Consider the following 14054-nt stretch of genomic DNA (forward strand, 5'->3'; position numbering starts at 1 on the left):
ATATTTGGCATTCACAATGATCCTTTCTCCTTTTATCTGTGTTGCACCCAGGTCAGGAACACTAGACTCTTACTATAGTGGAAAGTGGTACTAAACACTTACCAGACAGTATAATATGATGGGAAGAGTCTAAGTTATGCCATCAGGGAGACATGAGTATGCCACTTCTTTCCCTCTATTTATGATATTAGTCAAGTCATTTCACCTCCCCAAGTCATCTTCTTTATCTATGAAATGGAGGCAATAACTCCTACTGCACTGGGCTTATGTGTGGATAAAATGAGCAAGGATGCAAATTACCCTAAGTGGTAAGCAGGTGCTATTATCTCACACTCACCTCAGTCCTTTCTTTACATTCATGCTGGTTAGACTGTCTCACCCTGACACATCACTTAGAAAACTGCCCACTCAGAGAGTCTACAGGACTTATTTTGGTCATGCTATAATTTTATCCAACTGACTTTTTTCCCTTCTCACACTGTTTTCCTACTTTGGTCCCTAAAAGAGGAGAGAGGTTGGTAGTGATTTACATTTAAGTGATGATTTCTTGATCAATAAATGAACATTTATGAAAATAAATGTGTCCTTCCATGGCTTCTGAATAGGATGAAGAACCACTTCATTAAATAAAGTAGATTAGTTTGTATGTCTTAGGCTGGTTACCCAAATCTTTGCCTTGCATTTTCAGTCTCCAGAGAAAAGAGGACTGAATCTAGTGAGGAAAACAATACATTTATAACTTCCTGATCTGTTCCTAGAACTAATCAAGATTCTGTTTTCTCAGTGGGCAATTAAAAAATTCCTTAGAACAAAGGAATTATTTTTCTTTTTTGTAAGAGGAAGACAACACATATAATCGCCCTGCTGCACACCTCTTAGAATGTTTTTTTTTTTACAGAGCTTTGCAGGTCCCTTGCTGGAAGGGAAAGAGTGCTTTCTCAATTTTCACCAAGGTTTGTAGCAACTGGTTCTCAGATAATTTTTATTAATTTTTAAATGTTTTTATCAGTGTTCAAGTACAGTAGTCTCCATTTCCCCTCTGCCATTTCCCTCTGCCCCACCCATCCCTGCCTCCCACCCTTGATCCTACACCCCTTTGGTATTGTCCATGTGTCCTTTATACATATTCCTTGATGACCCTTCCCCTATTTTCCCCCATATCCTTCTCCCCAACTCCCCTCTGGTTATTGTCAGTTTTTTCTTTATTTCAGTCTCTCTGGATCTATTTTGCTTGCTTGTTTGTTTTGTTGATTAGGTTCCACTTATAAGTGAGATTATATGGTATTTGTCTTCCACTAACTGCTTATTTCACTAGCCAGAGCTCACCACATCCATCCATGCTGTTGCAAAGGGTCGGAGCTCCTTCTTTCTTTCTGCTGAGTAATATTCCATTGTGTAAATGTACCACAGTTTTTTGATCCACTGATTTACTGATGAGCACTTAGGTTGCTTCCAACATTTGGCTGTTGTAAATTGCACTGCTATGAACATTGGGGTACATAGATTTTTTTGAATTGGTAGTTTAGGATTCTTAGGGTATAGTCCCAACAATGGTATTGCTGGATCAAAAGGCAGTTCTATTTTTAGTTTTCTGAGGAAATTCCATATTGTTTTCCACAGTGGCTGCACCAGTCTGCATTCTTACCAACAGTGTACTAGGGTTCCCTTTTCTCTACAGACTTGCCAGCACTTGTTTGTTGATTTGGTTATGATGGCCATTCTGCCCATGGTGAAGTGGTATCTCATTGTGGTTTTAATTTGCATGTCTCTGATGGCTAGTGATGCTGCCCATCCTTTCATATGTTTCTGGGCCCTGTGTATGTCCTCCTTGGAGAAGTATCTGTACAGGACCTTTGCCCATTTTTTAATTGGGTTGTTTGTCTTCCCGCAGTGGAGTCCTGTGAATTCTTTGTGTATTTTGGAGTTCAAACCCTTGTCTGAGGTATCATTGACAAATATATTTTCCTATATAATTGGTTCCCTTTTCATTTTGCTGTGTTTTCTTTAGCTGTGCAGAAGGTTTTTATTTATTTATTCATTTATCTATTTTTTTATTGTTCAAATACATTTGTCTCCACCTTCCCACTGCCGCTTTCCCCTGCCCCCTCCCCTATCTCCCTCCCTCAATCCTCTCCCACTTTGGCTTTGTTCATGAATCCTTTATACATGTTCCTTGACTTGATCTTTCCCTTCCCTTTTTCCCATCACCCCTACTTGTTCTCTGTTGATTCTTTTGGTTTCTTTTTTCTTTCAATGTTACTGGTTATATTTTCCTTGCTTGTTTGTTTTGTTAGTTAGGTTCCACTTATAGGTGAGATCATGTGGCATTTGTCTTTCACCCCCTGGCTTATTTCACTTAGCATAATGCTTTCTAGTTCCATACATGCTGTCACAAAGTTTAGTAGTTCTTTTTTTCTTTCTGCTGAGTAGTGTTCCATTGTGTAAATGTACCATAGTTTTTTGATTCATTCATTTACTGATGGCCACTTAGGTTGCTTCCAACACTTGGCTATTGTAAATTGTGCTGCTATGAACATTGGGGTGCAAAGGTTCTTTGGAATTGGTGTTTTGGGATTCTTAGGGTATAATCTCAGCAGTGGAATCACTGGGTCAAAAGGCAGTTCCATTTTCAGCTTTTTGAGGACGTTCCAAACTGTCTTCCACAGTGGCTGCACCAGTCTGCATTCCCACCAACAGTGGACTAGGGTTCCCGTTTCTCACAGCCTCACAAGCACCTGTTGTTTGTTGATGTGTTTATGATGGCCATTCTGACCAAGGTGAAGTGGTATCTCATTGTGGTTATAATTTGCATTTCTTGGATGGCTAGTGATGCTGAGCATCCTTTCATATGTCTCTGGGCCCTCTGTATGTCTTCCTTGGAGAAGTGTCTGTCCAGGTCCACTGCCCATTTTTTAATTGGATTGTTTGTCTTCTTGGAGTGGAGTCATGTGAGTTCTTTATATATATTGGAGATCAAACCTGTATCTGATGTACCTTTGGCAAATATATTTTCTATACGGTTGGCTCCTTTTTATTTTGCTGATTTTTCCTTTAGCCATGCAGAAGCTTCTTATTTTGATCAGGTCCCACTTGTTTATTCTTTCCTTTATGTCCCTTGCTTTAGGAGACATATCAGTGAAAAAATTGCTGAGTGGGATGTCTGAGAGTTTCCTGTCTATGTTCTCCTCTAGGACTTTTATGGTGTTGCGACTTATATTTAATTCTTTTATCCATCTTGAGTTTATTTTTGTGTATGTTGTCAGTTGGTGATCCAATTTCAATTTTTTGCATGTAGTCGTCCAGCTCTCCCTACAACATTTGTTGAAGAGGCTATTTTTACTCTAATTTATGCTTCTGTCCCCTTTGTCAAATATTAATTGACCACAGAGACATGGGTTTATATCTGAGCTTATTTCTGAGCTTTCTATTCTGTTACATTGATCTATGTGTCTGTTCTTGTGCCAGTGCCAGACTGTTTTGATTACAGTGGCCTTGTAATATAGCTTGGCATCCGGTATAGTGATCCCTCCTGCTTTGTTTTTCTTTCTCAAAATTGCTGCAGATCTCCAGGGTCATTTATTGTTCCATATAAATTTTTGAAATGTATGTTCTATGTCTGTGAAACGTATCATTGGTATATTAATAGGGATTGCATTGAATCTATAAATAGCTTTGGGTAGTATGGACATTTTGATGATGTTAATTCTTCCAATCCATGAACACAATATATGCTCCCATTTATTTGTGTCTTCCTTAATTTCTTTCTTCAGTGGCGTGTAGTTTTCAGCATACAGGTCTTTTACCTCCTTGGTTGAAGCCCCATCTGTTTATTCTTTCATTAATGTCCCTTGCTCTAGGGGACACATCGGTGCAAGTATTGCTGCATGGAATATCTGAGATGTTCCCGCCTATGTTCTCCTCTAGGACTTTTGAAACTCAAACACCAACTTATACACAAAAATAAACTCAAGATGGGATAATTTTTTTAAAGGCCACATGCCAGGTGGATTGAGTTAAAGAAATGCTAAGTCTGGACTTCTAATATCCTAACTTTAAAGTTTATAAATCACCTATATATTTCATTGGATTCTATTGTAGTTCCTCTTCTATTTAATAGTTGTGCTTTTAAACAATTTCTTGTGTTCACTAATCTTGGGAATGGTTGGAACACCAAATTAAGCTTGAAATAAATGCATGTTAAAATTTCAAGAGAAAAAGAATAGCAAAAATATAAATATATAGTTTCCACAGTATTGTAATAAATGTGGAAAAAGCTGAATGTGGGAAAATAATCTCAATCTTGAACAAGGCAAGGTGATTATTTTTATAGTAGAACAAAAAGAAGACACTAAATAAAATGCTCCAAGTTAATTCAAACATAAATAATCCCAGTTTATGTAAATGTACTTAATCTTTCAGTTAAAAGACAAAGATATAATAGGCAGAAAATCCTGTGATTTTTCTATTTTCAAGAGAAAAGCCTAAAACTTTGAAATGTTGTCTTATGGCACAAAATGAGATATGACAAAAATACAAACCAGAATTATGCTAGTGCAGCTTTACTAATGTTAGACACTACAAACTTTACAACAAAATTCATTACTATACAACAAGCATAATAATAAAAATTTTAAGTCACTGGAAAGGAAAGATATACTAATTCTAAAATTGCATAGTAAGTAATGAACAATTTTAAAACAATAAGTTTGACAATTTAGCGGAGTGATAACATTCTTAGATCATGTGTCATCAGAATTTACTCAAGAAAAAAAAATCTGAATTGCCTTATATTGTTTAAAGGAATACATTGATAATTTAAAAACTTCTCACTAATAAAACCTCAGTCCAGGGAGGTTGCTGGTGAGTTCTCACCTGGTAGTGAAAGACTAGAGAATTCCAACCTTACCAAATACTTTCAGAAACAGAAAAAAAAGGATTACTCTAGCTATCTTTATAAAGTTACCCTTGATACTAAAAATAAACAAGTAAAATGCAAGAAAAGAAAATTGCATGCCAATCAAATGCATGAAAGTACAAGAAAACTGTAAACAAAACAGAACTCAAAATTTAGTTATTTTGAAATATAAGTTTGGTTCAACATTAGAAAATTAGTTCCCAGATTAAGGGAGAAAATTATAGGATCCTTTTAATAAATGAATGAAAAGCCCTTGATGAAAGTCAACATGTATGATAAAACTGAAAATACTTGGAATATATTTCCTAATCTAATAAAATATGCCTATAATGCCTTAGTACAAACATACTCAATGATGGAACACTCAATATATTTCTTTTAAAATTGGGAACTTAATAAAAATGTTTTCTACTAACACTCTACCAATATATTGGCAGTTTAGCCAGCAATATAATGTAAGAAAACAAAATAAGAGTTATACAAAGGAAAATCAGAACTATAATTTTTCAGAGATGATATATTATATAGAAAACCCAACAAAATCTACAAGTGAATTATTAATAAAATGTGTGAGATATAAAATAAAAATTAAGTTAATTTTATTTTTATCTGCTAACAATAGATAGAAAGTTTTATTTTAAAAGTAAAAATGTTTTTTTTAAAAATAAAAAGTTAGGGATAAATCTAATGAAAAATGCTAACACTTTATAAGAATATTAAAATGCCTTAAGTAAATGAAAATTATTAAAGGTTTAATGAGTAGTAAGATAATATTTTAAGGATATTAATTTTACCTAAAAGGGTTTTTCTGGAACTTGATAGGATGATTTTAAAATTTATAGAGAGGAGTAAAGGGTCAAGAATCCCTGAAGAAAAAGGACAGGCAGGGGAGGGGTGGGAATCTTGCCTAGTGAAACATTGGTACTTATAAAACCATAGTGATTTAGTCAGTGTGGCATCAGCATTGGGGCAAACATACCCATCGGACAGAACCAAGAACCCAGAAACAAATCCAACTTGTTTTGAAATGATCTACCACAGGTCTGGTATTACAGATCATGAAGAAAGGAAGGATTGCTCAAAAACTGTTCTAAGGAGGAAAATTAAATTGAATAGCCTTTCACATCATATAGAAAGTTCTAGTTTTCAAAAAACAAAATATGAAAGACTAAAATTAAAAAAACAAAATAAAAATTTTATTTTGATATCATTATAGATTCTCATGCAGTTGTAAGAGTATTTCAGAGAGATCCCATGTATTCTTTACCCATTTCCCCAATGGAACCATCTTGTAAAACTCTCTTACAATATTACAACCAAGATAATGACAATGATATAGTCAGGATACAGAACAGTTCCATCATGAAAATCCCTCCTGTTACCCTTTTTTAGTTGCCCTCACTGCCCTCTCCTCCACTCTCATCTCTCCTCTAACCTGAACCCCAAATCTGTTGTCTATTTCTGGACTATTATTATTTCAAAAACATTATTAGAGAGAACTCAAATAAATAAATTCAGAATTGAAAGAGAAGTAACAACTGACATCACAGAAATGAAAACGTTTAGGAGAAAATATTATGAACAATGATATGCCAACCAATTGGACAATATGGAGGAAGTGGATAAATTACTAGAAATATACAATATTCCTCACTTATAAGCGGAACCCTAACCAACAATACAAAGATGCAAGGAAAATAAGACCAGCAACACTGAAAGGAAAAGAAATCAACAGAGACAAGAGGGAAGGAGGGGGGGGGGCGGGGAAAAGGAAGGGAAGGGGAAAATCAAGGAACATATAGCAAGGACTCATGGACAAAACCGAAGGGGAAGAGCTGAGGGAGGGAAGGAGGGAGGGGGCAAGGGAAAGTGGTGGGGGGGAGGCAGAGACAAATGTATTTGAAAAAATAAAATAAAATTTAAAAAAAAGAAAAGAAGTGAGAGAAAAAGAGAAAATCTGAACAGACCAATCACGACTAATGAAATCCAAGCAGTAATAAAAAAAAACTCTCAGCAAACAAAAGTCCTGGACCAATGGCTTCTCAGATGAATTTCACCAAACATTTAAAGTAGAACTAACACTTATTTTTCTTAAACTATTCCAAAAAACTCAAGAGGAGGGAAGACTCCCAAGCTTAGTGGACAAAGCCATCATTTTCGTATTTCTCAAATTAGATAAGGATATTACAAAGAAAGAAAATTAAAGGCTAATATCCTTGATTAACATAGATGCAAAAATCCTCAACACAATATTAGCAAACCGACTTCAGCAATACATTAAAAAGATCATACACCATAATCAACTGGGATTTATTCCAGAGATGCAAGGTTGGTACAATATCTGCAAATCCATTAACATGATACACCACAGAAACAAAATGAAGGATAAATATATTATCATATCAATAGATGCAGAAAAAGCACCTGACAAAATCCAGCACTCATTTTTGACAAAGTTTCTCAGCAAAACGGGGATAGTGGTAATATACTTCAATGTAATAAAGGCTACATGTGACAAACCCAGAGCTAACATCACAGTCAATGGGGAAAACTAAAAGTGTTTTCCTTAAGTTCAGGAACAAGTCAGGGATGTCCACATTCATCACTCTTACTCAACACAGTACTGGAAGTCCTAACCACAACAATCAGACCAGAAAAATGAAACAAAACAAACAAAAAAAAAACAACATACAGACACACACACACACAAAAGAAGGAAAGAAGGAAAAGAAAAAGGAAAGAAAAGGCATCTAAATTGGAAAGGAAGAAGTAAAACTGTCTTTATTTGCAGAAGACATGGTACTGTATATAGAGAACTCTAAAAATTCTACCAGTAAACTACTGAAGCAGAAATGTAGCATGATACAAAATAAATATTCAGAAATCAGTTGCATTTTGTACCAATTATGAACTATCAGAAATGGAAACTAAGAAAACAATTCCATTTACAACTGCATCAAAAAAATACCTAGGAATAAATTTAACTAATGAGATAATAGACCTATACTTGGAAAATTACAAACTACAGAAGGAAAAATAGAAATAAATGGAAGAAAAAGATACAAATAAATGGCAGCATAGACCATGTTCATGTGTAAAAAGAATTAACACTATTAAAATGTCCGCACTGCCCTGGTTGATATGGCTCAGTTGGTTGGAACATCATCTCATGAACTGAACTTAAAAGTTCTGGATTTGATTCCTAGTCAGGGCATATGCCTTGGGAGCAAAAGAGAGGCAACTGATAAATGTTTCTCTCTCACATCAATGTTTTTCTCTCTCTCCCCAACTTTTCTTTTCGAGAATTAAAAAACATCCTCAGGGAGAGGATAAAAAAAAAAAAAGTCCATACTACCAAAAGCAATCTATAAATTCAACACAAATTCTATCAAAATACCAATGTTGTATTTCACAAAACAAGAACAGATAATCCAAAAAACTTGTATGGAACCACAAAGCCTCTCATTGGCCACAGCAATCTTGAGGAAGAAGAACAAAAAGGAATCACACTACCTTATATCAAACTATGCCATAAGGCTATAGTAATCAAAACAGCATGATGCTGGCATAAAAATAGACATATAGATCAATGGAACAGAATAGAGAGCCCACAAATATACCCCCACACCTACATGGTCAGTAAATATTTGACAAAGGAAGCAAGAACTACAATGAGGTAAAGGCAGTCTCTTTGGTAAATAGTGTTGGGAAAATTCAACACATACATGCAAAAAAAGAAACCTCATACCATATATGAGAATAAACATTATTTGTAATGTCCTTATCTAGTTTTGGAATTAGAATAATGCTGGCCTTGTCTAAATAGATTAAATACTTAAATGTAAGACTCATAATCATAAAACTCCTAGACAAAAACATAGATTATAAAATCTGACATTTATTTCAGCAATATATTTTTTTCTTCCTCAGGCAAGGGAAACAAAAGAAAACATAAACAAATAGGACTACATCAAACTAAAAAAGCTTTTGCATAACAAAGGAAACTGACAAGACAAAAAGACAACCTACTGAATGGGAGAACATATTCACCAATGATACACTTGATAAGAGGCTAATATCCAAAATTTATTAAAAACTCATGGTACTCAACACCAAAAAACAAAACCCCAAACAATCAAATTAAAAAATGGGCAAAGAACCTGAATAAACACCTCTCTAAAGAGGACATTCAGATGGCCAATAGTCATATGAAAAGATGCTCAATGTCACTAATTATCAGAGAAATGCAAATTAAAACCACAATGTGATACCATCTCATACCTGTCAGAATGGGCATTTTCAATAAATCCACAAATAACAAATGTTGACAAGAACATGGGGAAAAGGGAACCCTCATGCATTGTTCGTGGGAATGCAGACCAGTGTATCCACTGTGGAAAACAGTATGGAGTTTCCTCAAAAAATTAAAACTTGCCTTATGCCCCAGTGATAACACTTCTGGGTCTATGGATCTGAAGAGACCCAAAACATTAGTTCATAAGAATATATGCACCCCTATGTTCATTGCAGCTTTATTTATAATAGCCAAGATATAGAAACAACACAAGTGAACATCAATAGATGACTGGATAAAAAATGGTTCTACCTATATACAATGAAATATTACTCAGCCATAAAAAAGAATGAACTCTTACCATTTGCAACAGTACAGATGGACCTAGAGAGTATATACTCAGTAAAATAGGTCAGTCAGAGAGAGGCAAATACCATATGATTTTACTTATATGTGGAATCTAGAGAAGAAAGTTAATGAACAAACAAAATTTAAATAGACTCTTAGGACACAGAGAACAGACTGATGGTTGCCAGAGCTGAGGAGTTTTGGGGACTGGGTGAAAATGTGAAGGGATTAAGAAGTACAGACTGGTAGTTACAAAGCTAAGAAGTACAATTTGGGGATATGAAGTACAGCATAGGGAATATAGTCAATAATATTGTAATAATTATGTATGGTATCAAATGGGTACTGGAAATATAGGTGTTGACCACGTTGTAAAGTATATTATTGTCTAACCACTAGGCTGTACATCTGAAACTAATACAAAATAATATTGAATGTAAACTATAATTGAAAAATGAAATTTAAAGTTCTTTTAAAAAAATGAATGCTATTAAGTAGAATCATTCACTGTGCAACCTTTTGGGATCAGCTCTCTTTTTTTCACTTAGCATAATCCCCTCAAGATTCAAGTTGTATAAATCAATAGTTATTTCCTTTTTATTACCTAGGAGTATTCCACAACATGGATGCACCACAGCTGGCTTAATGATTCACCAATTGAAGGACATCTATGTTGTTTTCAATTTTTGGCTAATATAAATAAAGCTGCTGTGAAAATTCACTACTGGTTTTTGTATGAACATAAATTTTCATTTATCTGGAATAAATGCTCAAGGGCACCTCCTGGGTTCTTTGCAGCTATATGTTTAGTTGTTGTTTTTTAAGAAACTGCCAAACTGTTTTCCCTAGTGGCTATATCATTTTCCATCCTAACTAGAAATGTATGTGTGATCCTCTTTCTTTTTGCCAGTATTTTATGTCTTAAAAAACTTAGCCACTCTGATAGGTGTATACTAATATCTGGTCATGCTTTTAATTTGTAGCTCACTAATGGTTAACGATATTGAACCACTTTTTCATGTGTTTATTTGCCATCTTTATATCCTCTTTGGTGAGATGTCTGTTTATGTCTTTTGCTTACTTTTTGAGTTGTTTGCATTTTTACTTGTTAGTTGCAAACACTTCTTTACATATATATTGGATACTTGCCTTTTGTCAGATATATTGCTTGCAAATATTTCTCCCAGTATGTAGCTCTTTGTTCTTCTTAATATGAGCTTTTGCAGAGCAATCTCCAAGATTGTTCCTAAGAGTTTTTAATTTTAAACTTATATATTAAAGTCTATGATATATTTTAAGTTAATTTTTGTATAAGATATAGGATTTAGGTTGAGGATTTTTTTATTCTTTCACAATTATACTAGATCTATTTTTTGAACATGCTATTATTCCTCCACTGTATTTACACTTTTGTCAGCAAATATTTGGACATATCTGCATGGCTATATTTCTGAGTTCTCCATTGTGTTCCATTGATTTATGTGGCCAACTCTCTGTCAATACCTCTCTTAGAATCCATATAGTATACTTTAATATCGGGTAGACAGATTCTCCTTCACTTTATTCTTATTTTCAAGATTGTTTAAACATTTCTGAGACCTGTGTCTTTCCATATACATTATAGAATAAGCTTTGTTTATGTCTACAAAAAACTTTGCTGGGATTTTGGTAAGAAGTGCATTAATGCTATAGGTAAATGAAGGAGAATTGACATCTTTACTATGTTGACTCTTCAGACCTAAGAACATGATATGCTTCCTCATAATGTAGGTCCTCTTTGATTGCCTACATCAGCATTTTGTAATTCCTGGCATACAGAGTCTATACATGTTTTGTTAAGTGTGTATCTAAATATTTAACTTAATGATACTGTGTTTCTAGTTTTGGGTCCATTATATTCATTGTTGGTAAACAAATGTGACTGATTTTTGTGTGTTAATCTTGTACCTGTGACCTTGTGAACTCATTAGTTTTAGAAGTATTTTCTATGCAGACAGTTGTGTCATCAGAATGATTTCTTCCTTTAAAATTTTCTTCTTTTTATTATATTTTTTCATTTTATTCCATCTTTTCCCATCTGTATTTTTATGAAAATTATGTCTTTATTTCTCAATGTATGGCACTTGCTAAAACTTCTAGTAATATGTTTCATAAGAGTGGTGAAAGCAGACACTCTTGTCTTATTCTCAATCTTAAAACAAATGCATTCAGTCTTTCACAGTTAAGTATGATGTTACCTTTAGGGTAATTCCTCTTAATCCTTAACTTGCTGTAAGCTTTTATCATAAGTGGGCCTATGTAAAAACTTTTATGTGATAATTTAGAAGAATATCTTTATCACCTAGAATAGGGAAGAAATTTTAAATATGTCATAAGAAGTGTAGCCATAAAGGAATAATTCAGTAAATATGAGAATGCTGAAATTAAAAGAATTTTTTCATCAAAACACCACAAAGTGAGAAATAAATATAACTATAATATTTTAACTTATTTTTCAAGGAAAGATGTGTAACCAGAATATGTAAAGGACTTTTAGGAATCAGTAAGAAAAAGGCAATTAAGCTAACAGAAAAACATAATGCTTGAACAAGCGATTCACTGAAGAGGAAATAGAAATGGCTACCATAAGCAAGGAAAATAGACTCAACACTTTGGTAATCAAGAAAATGAAAGGTAAAGCTTAGATAAGATACCATTTCACAGAAATTGTAATACATTGGCCAAATCTAAAAGCTCTGATTTTATATTCATTATTGGTGGGAATGTGTAAACCATTAAGAAAAATAACTTGCCATTACCTAACAAGTTGAAGATACATACATATACCTTGAGTCTTAGCTGTTCTATCTCTAGGTATATACTCCAAAGAAATTGTTGCACAAAGAGATGGATTAATAGGAGCATTGCTTGCCATGGTAGAATAACTGGAAATAACATGAGTGGTTTAATAAATTGATATATTTATATAATAGCATTTGTACATTAATGGCCATAATTGGCCCATGGCCACAAGCTCCAAACTGGGCATATTATAAAAACAATGTTAAGAGAAAAAGTAACTCTGCCCTGCCCAGAGTGGTTAGTTGGTTGGAACATCATTCCACAAAGTGAAAGGTTGTTGGTTTGATTCCCTGTCAGAGCACATGCCTGGGTTGCAGGCTCAGTCCTCGTCGGGGCATATAGGGAAGAAAACTGATAAATGTCTCTCTCTCACATCCATGTTTCTCCCCTTCTCTCCCTCTCCATCTTCCTTCTTTCCCCTCTCTCTAAAATAAATAAAACAAACAAAATTAAAACAATAGAAGAAAAAAAACCCACACAGTAGAAATACATACTCATGTTTTTACTGATATAAATGCTATAAATGGGTGAAAGCAAGCACTAAGTTGTTAGAGGTATATTTGTATGAAGTATAAGTATGAAAAATGAAAGGAAATGGTAAAAGTATTCAGGAGAGTGATTATTTAGGGATGGAGAAGGGAGGGATTGGGGCACACTTGGAGTTTTAAACATTTTGATAAAATTTCTCAAGCTGGGTGTTGGGCACATGGGTGCTCATTTATTAGTACTCATTAAACTATGCATTATGTTATGATACCTCTGAATCATTAATATTCACATTTTTAATAAGAGAAAAGAGGGAAAGACTCTGTCATGTGCATTAGCAACATAATAAAATCAAATTACAGTAATTGTTTAAAAAGAAATTAGAAACTCCAAAATGTATCATTTAAATCTGATCTCCATTATCTCAGTAAGGAGCTTACATGTCAAGTTTTTCATGAATGTATGTTATTTTGCATTTTTATGGTCACAGTTTTCAGAAACAGTTGAATTAGATTTTAACACATGAATTGTAATTTATGCCTTAATTTTGTAACTTTCCAAACATTATTCCAAGGTTATTTTTCTGTTAAGTTAAAGAAATGACTAAATTGATGAAATGAACAATAAAATAAATGAGATTGATTACTTCAATGCTCTTTTCTTTCAAAGATACTATTTCATGTGTTGGAAATAGTTTTTGGAGTTTTCCCAATAGAGAAGATTGCTAAGATTATTTTCAAGTGTGTTCTATTCACTTTACATGTATAATGCATTTGCTCACTGTTTCTGCTGCATTTATAGATCATTCTTTCTGACTTTTCTTCACTATAAGTGGCCATGGTCATGCAGAGCCTCTAAGCATGGCTTATGGAGTGTCTTCAGATGTTTGCAATAGATCTAGGGCAGATTCAAACCCTGGATTCAATACCTGGAAGATGCTTTAGATAGAATACTGAGGGAATTGCAGGGCAACACTGGAACATGATAACTAAGTTTATAAAGGTGAACATATTTTGGAAGCCCAGTAAAACAGTTTTGTGTCTAGAGAACTCTAAGAATTTGTTAAAAGTATAAAATAGCTGACCCCCCTGGGGTGGGGTATTCAGGGGACTGGGTCATACTGGTGAAGAGATTAAGAAGTACAAATCATTAGTTACAGAGTAGTCACAG

General features: G+C 34.0%; 1 protein-coding gene across 10 annotated transcripts in view; it reads left to right on the top strand.

Moving 5' to 3' along the window:
- The window catches only part of SUGCT (succinyl-CoA:glutarate-CoA transferase), a 976712-nt gene that overhangs the window by 825388 nt on the left and 137270 nt on the right, over positions 1 to 14054 (top strand). For 3 of the 10 annotated variants that reach the window (XM_054563899.1, XM_054563900.1, XM_054563902.1), the window contains exon 13: positions 899 to 953. The exons of the other annotated variants lie outside the window; for them this stretch is intronic. In XM_054563899.1, the coding sequence (XP_054419874.1) occupies positions 899 to 953 (55 nt within the window). The remainder of the gene's footprint in view (positions 1 to 898; positions 954 to 14054) is intronic. 10 annotated transcript variants of the gene reach the window in all.

The sequence above is a fragment of the Pteronotus mesoamericanus genome, unplaced genomic scaffold, assembly GCF_021234165.1.
Source record: "Pteronotus mesoamericanus isolate MK-2021 breed Mesoamerican mustached bat unplaced genomic scaffold, CSHL_Meso_final scaffold_85, whole genome shotgun sequence".
NCBI lineage: Eukaryota > Metazoa > Chordata > Mammalia > Chiroptera > Mormoopidae > Pteronotus > Pteronotus mesoamericanus.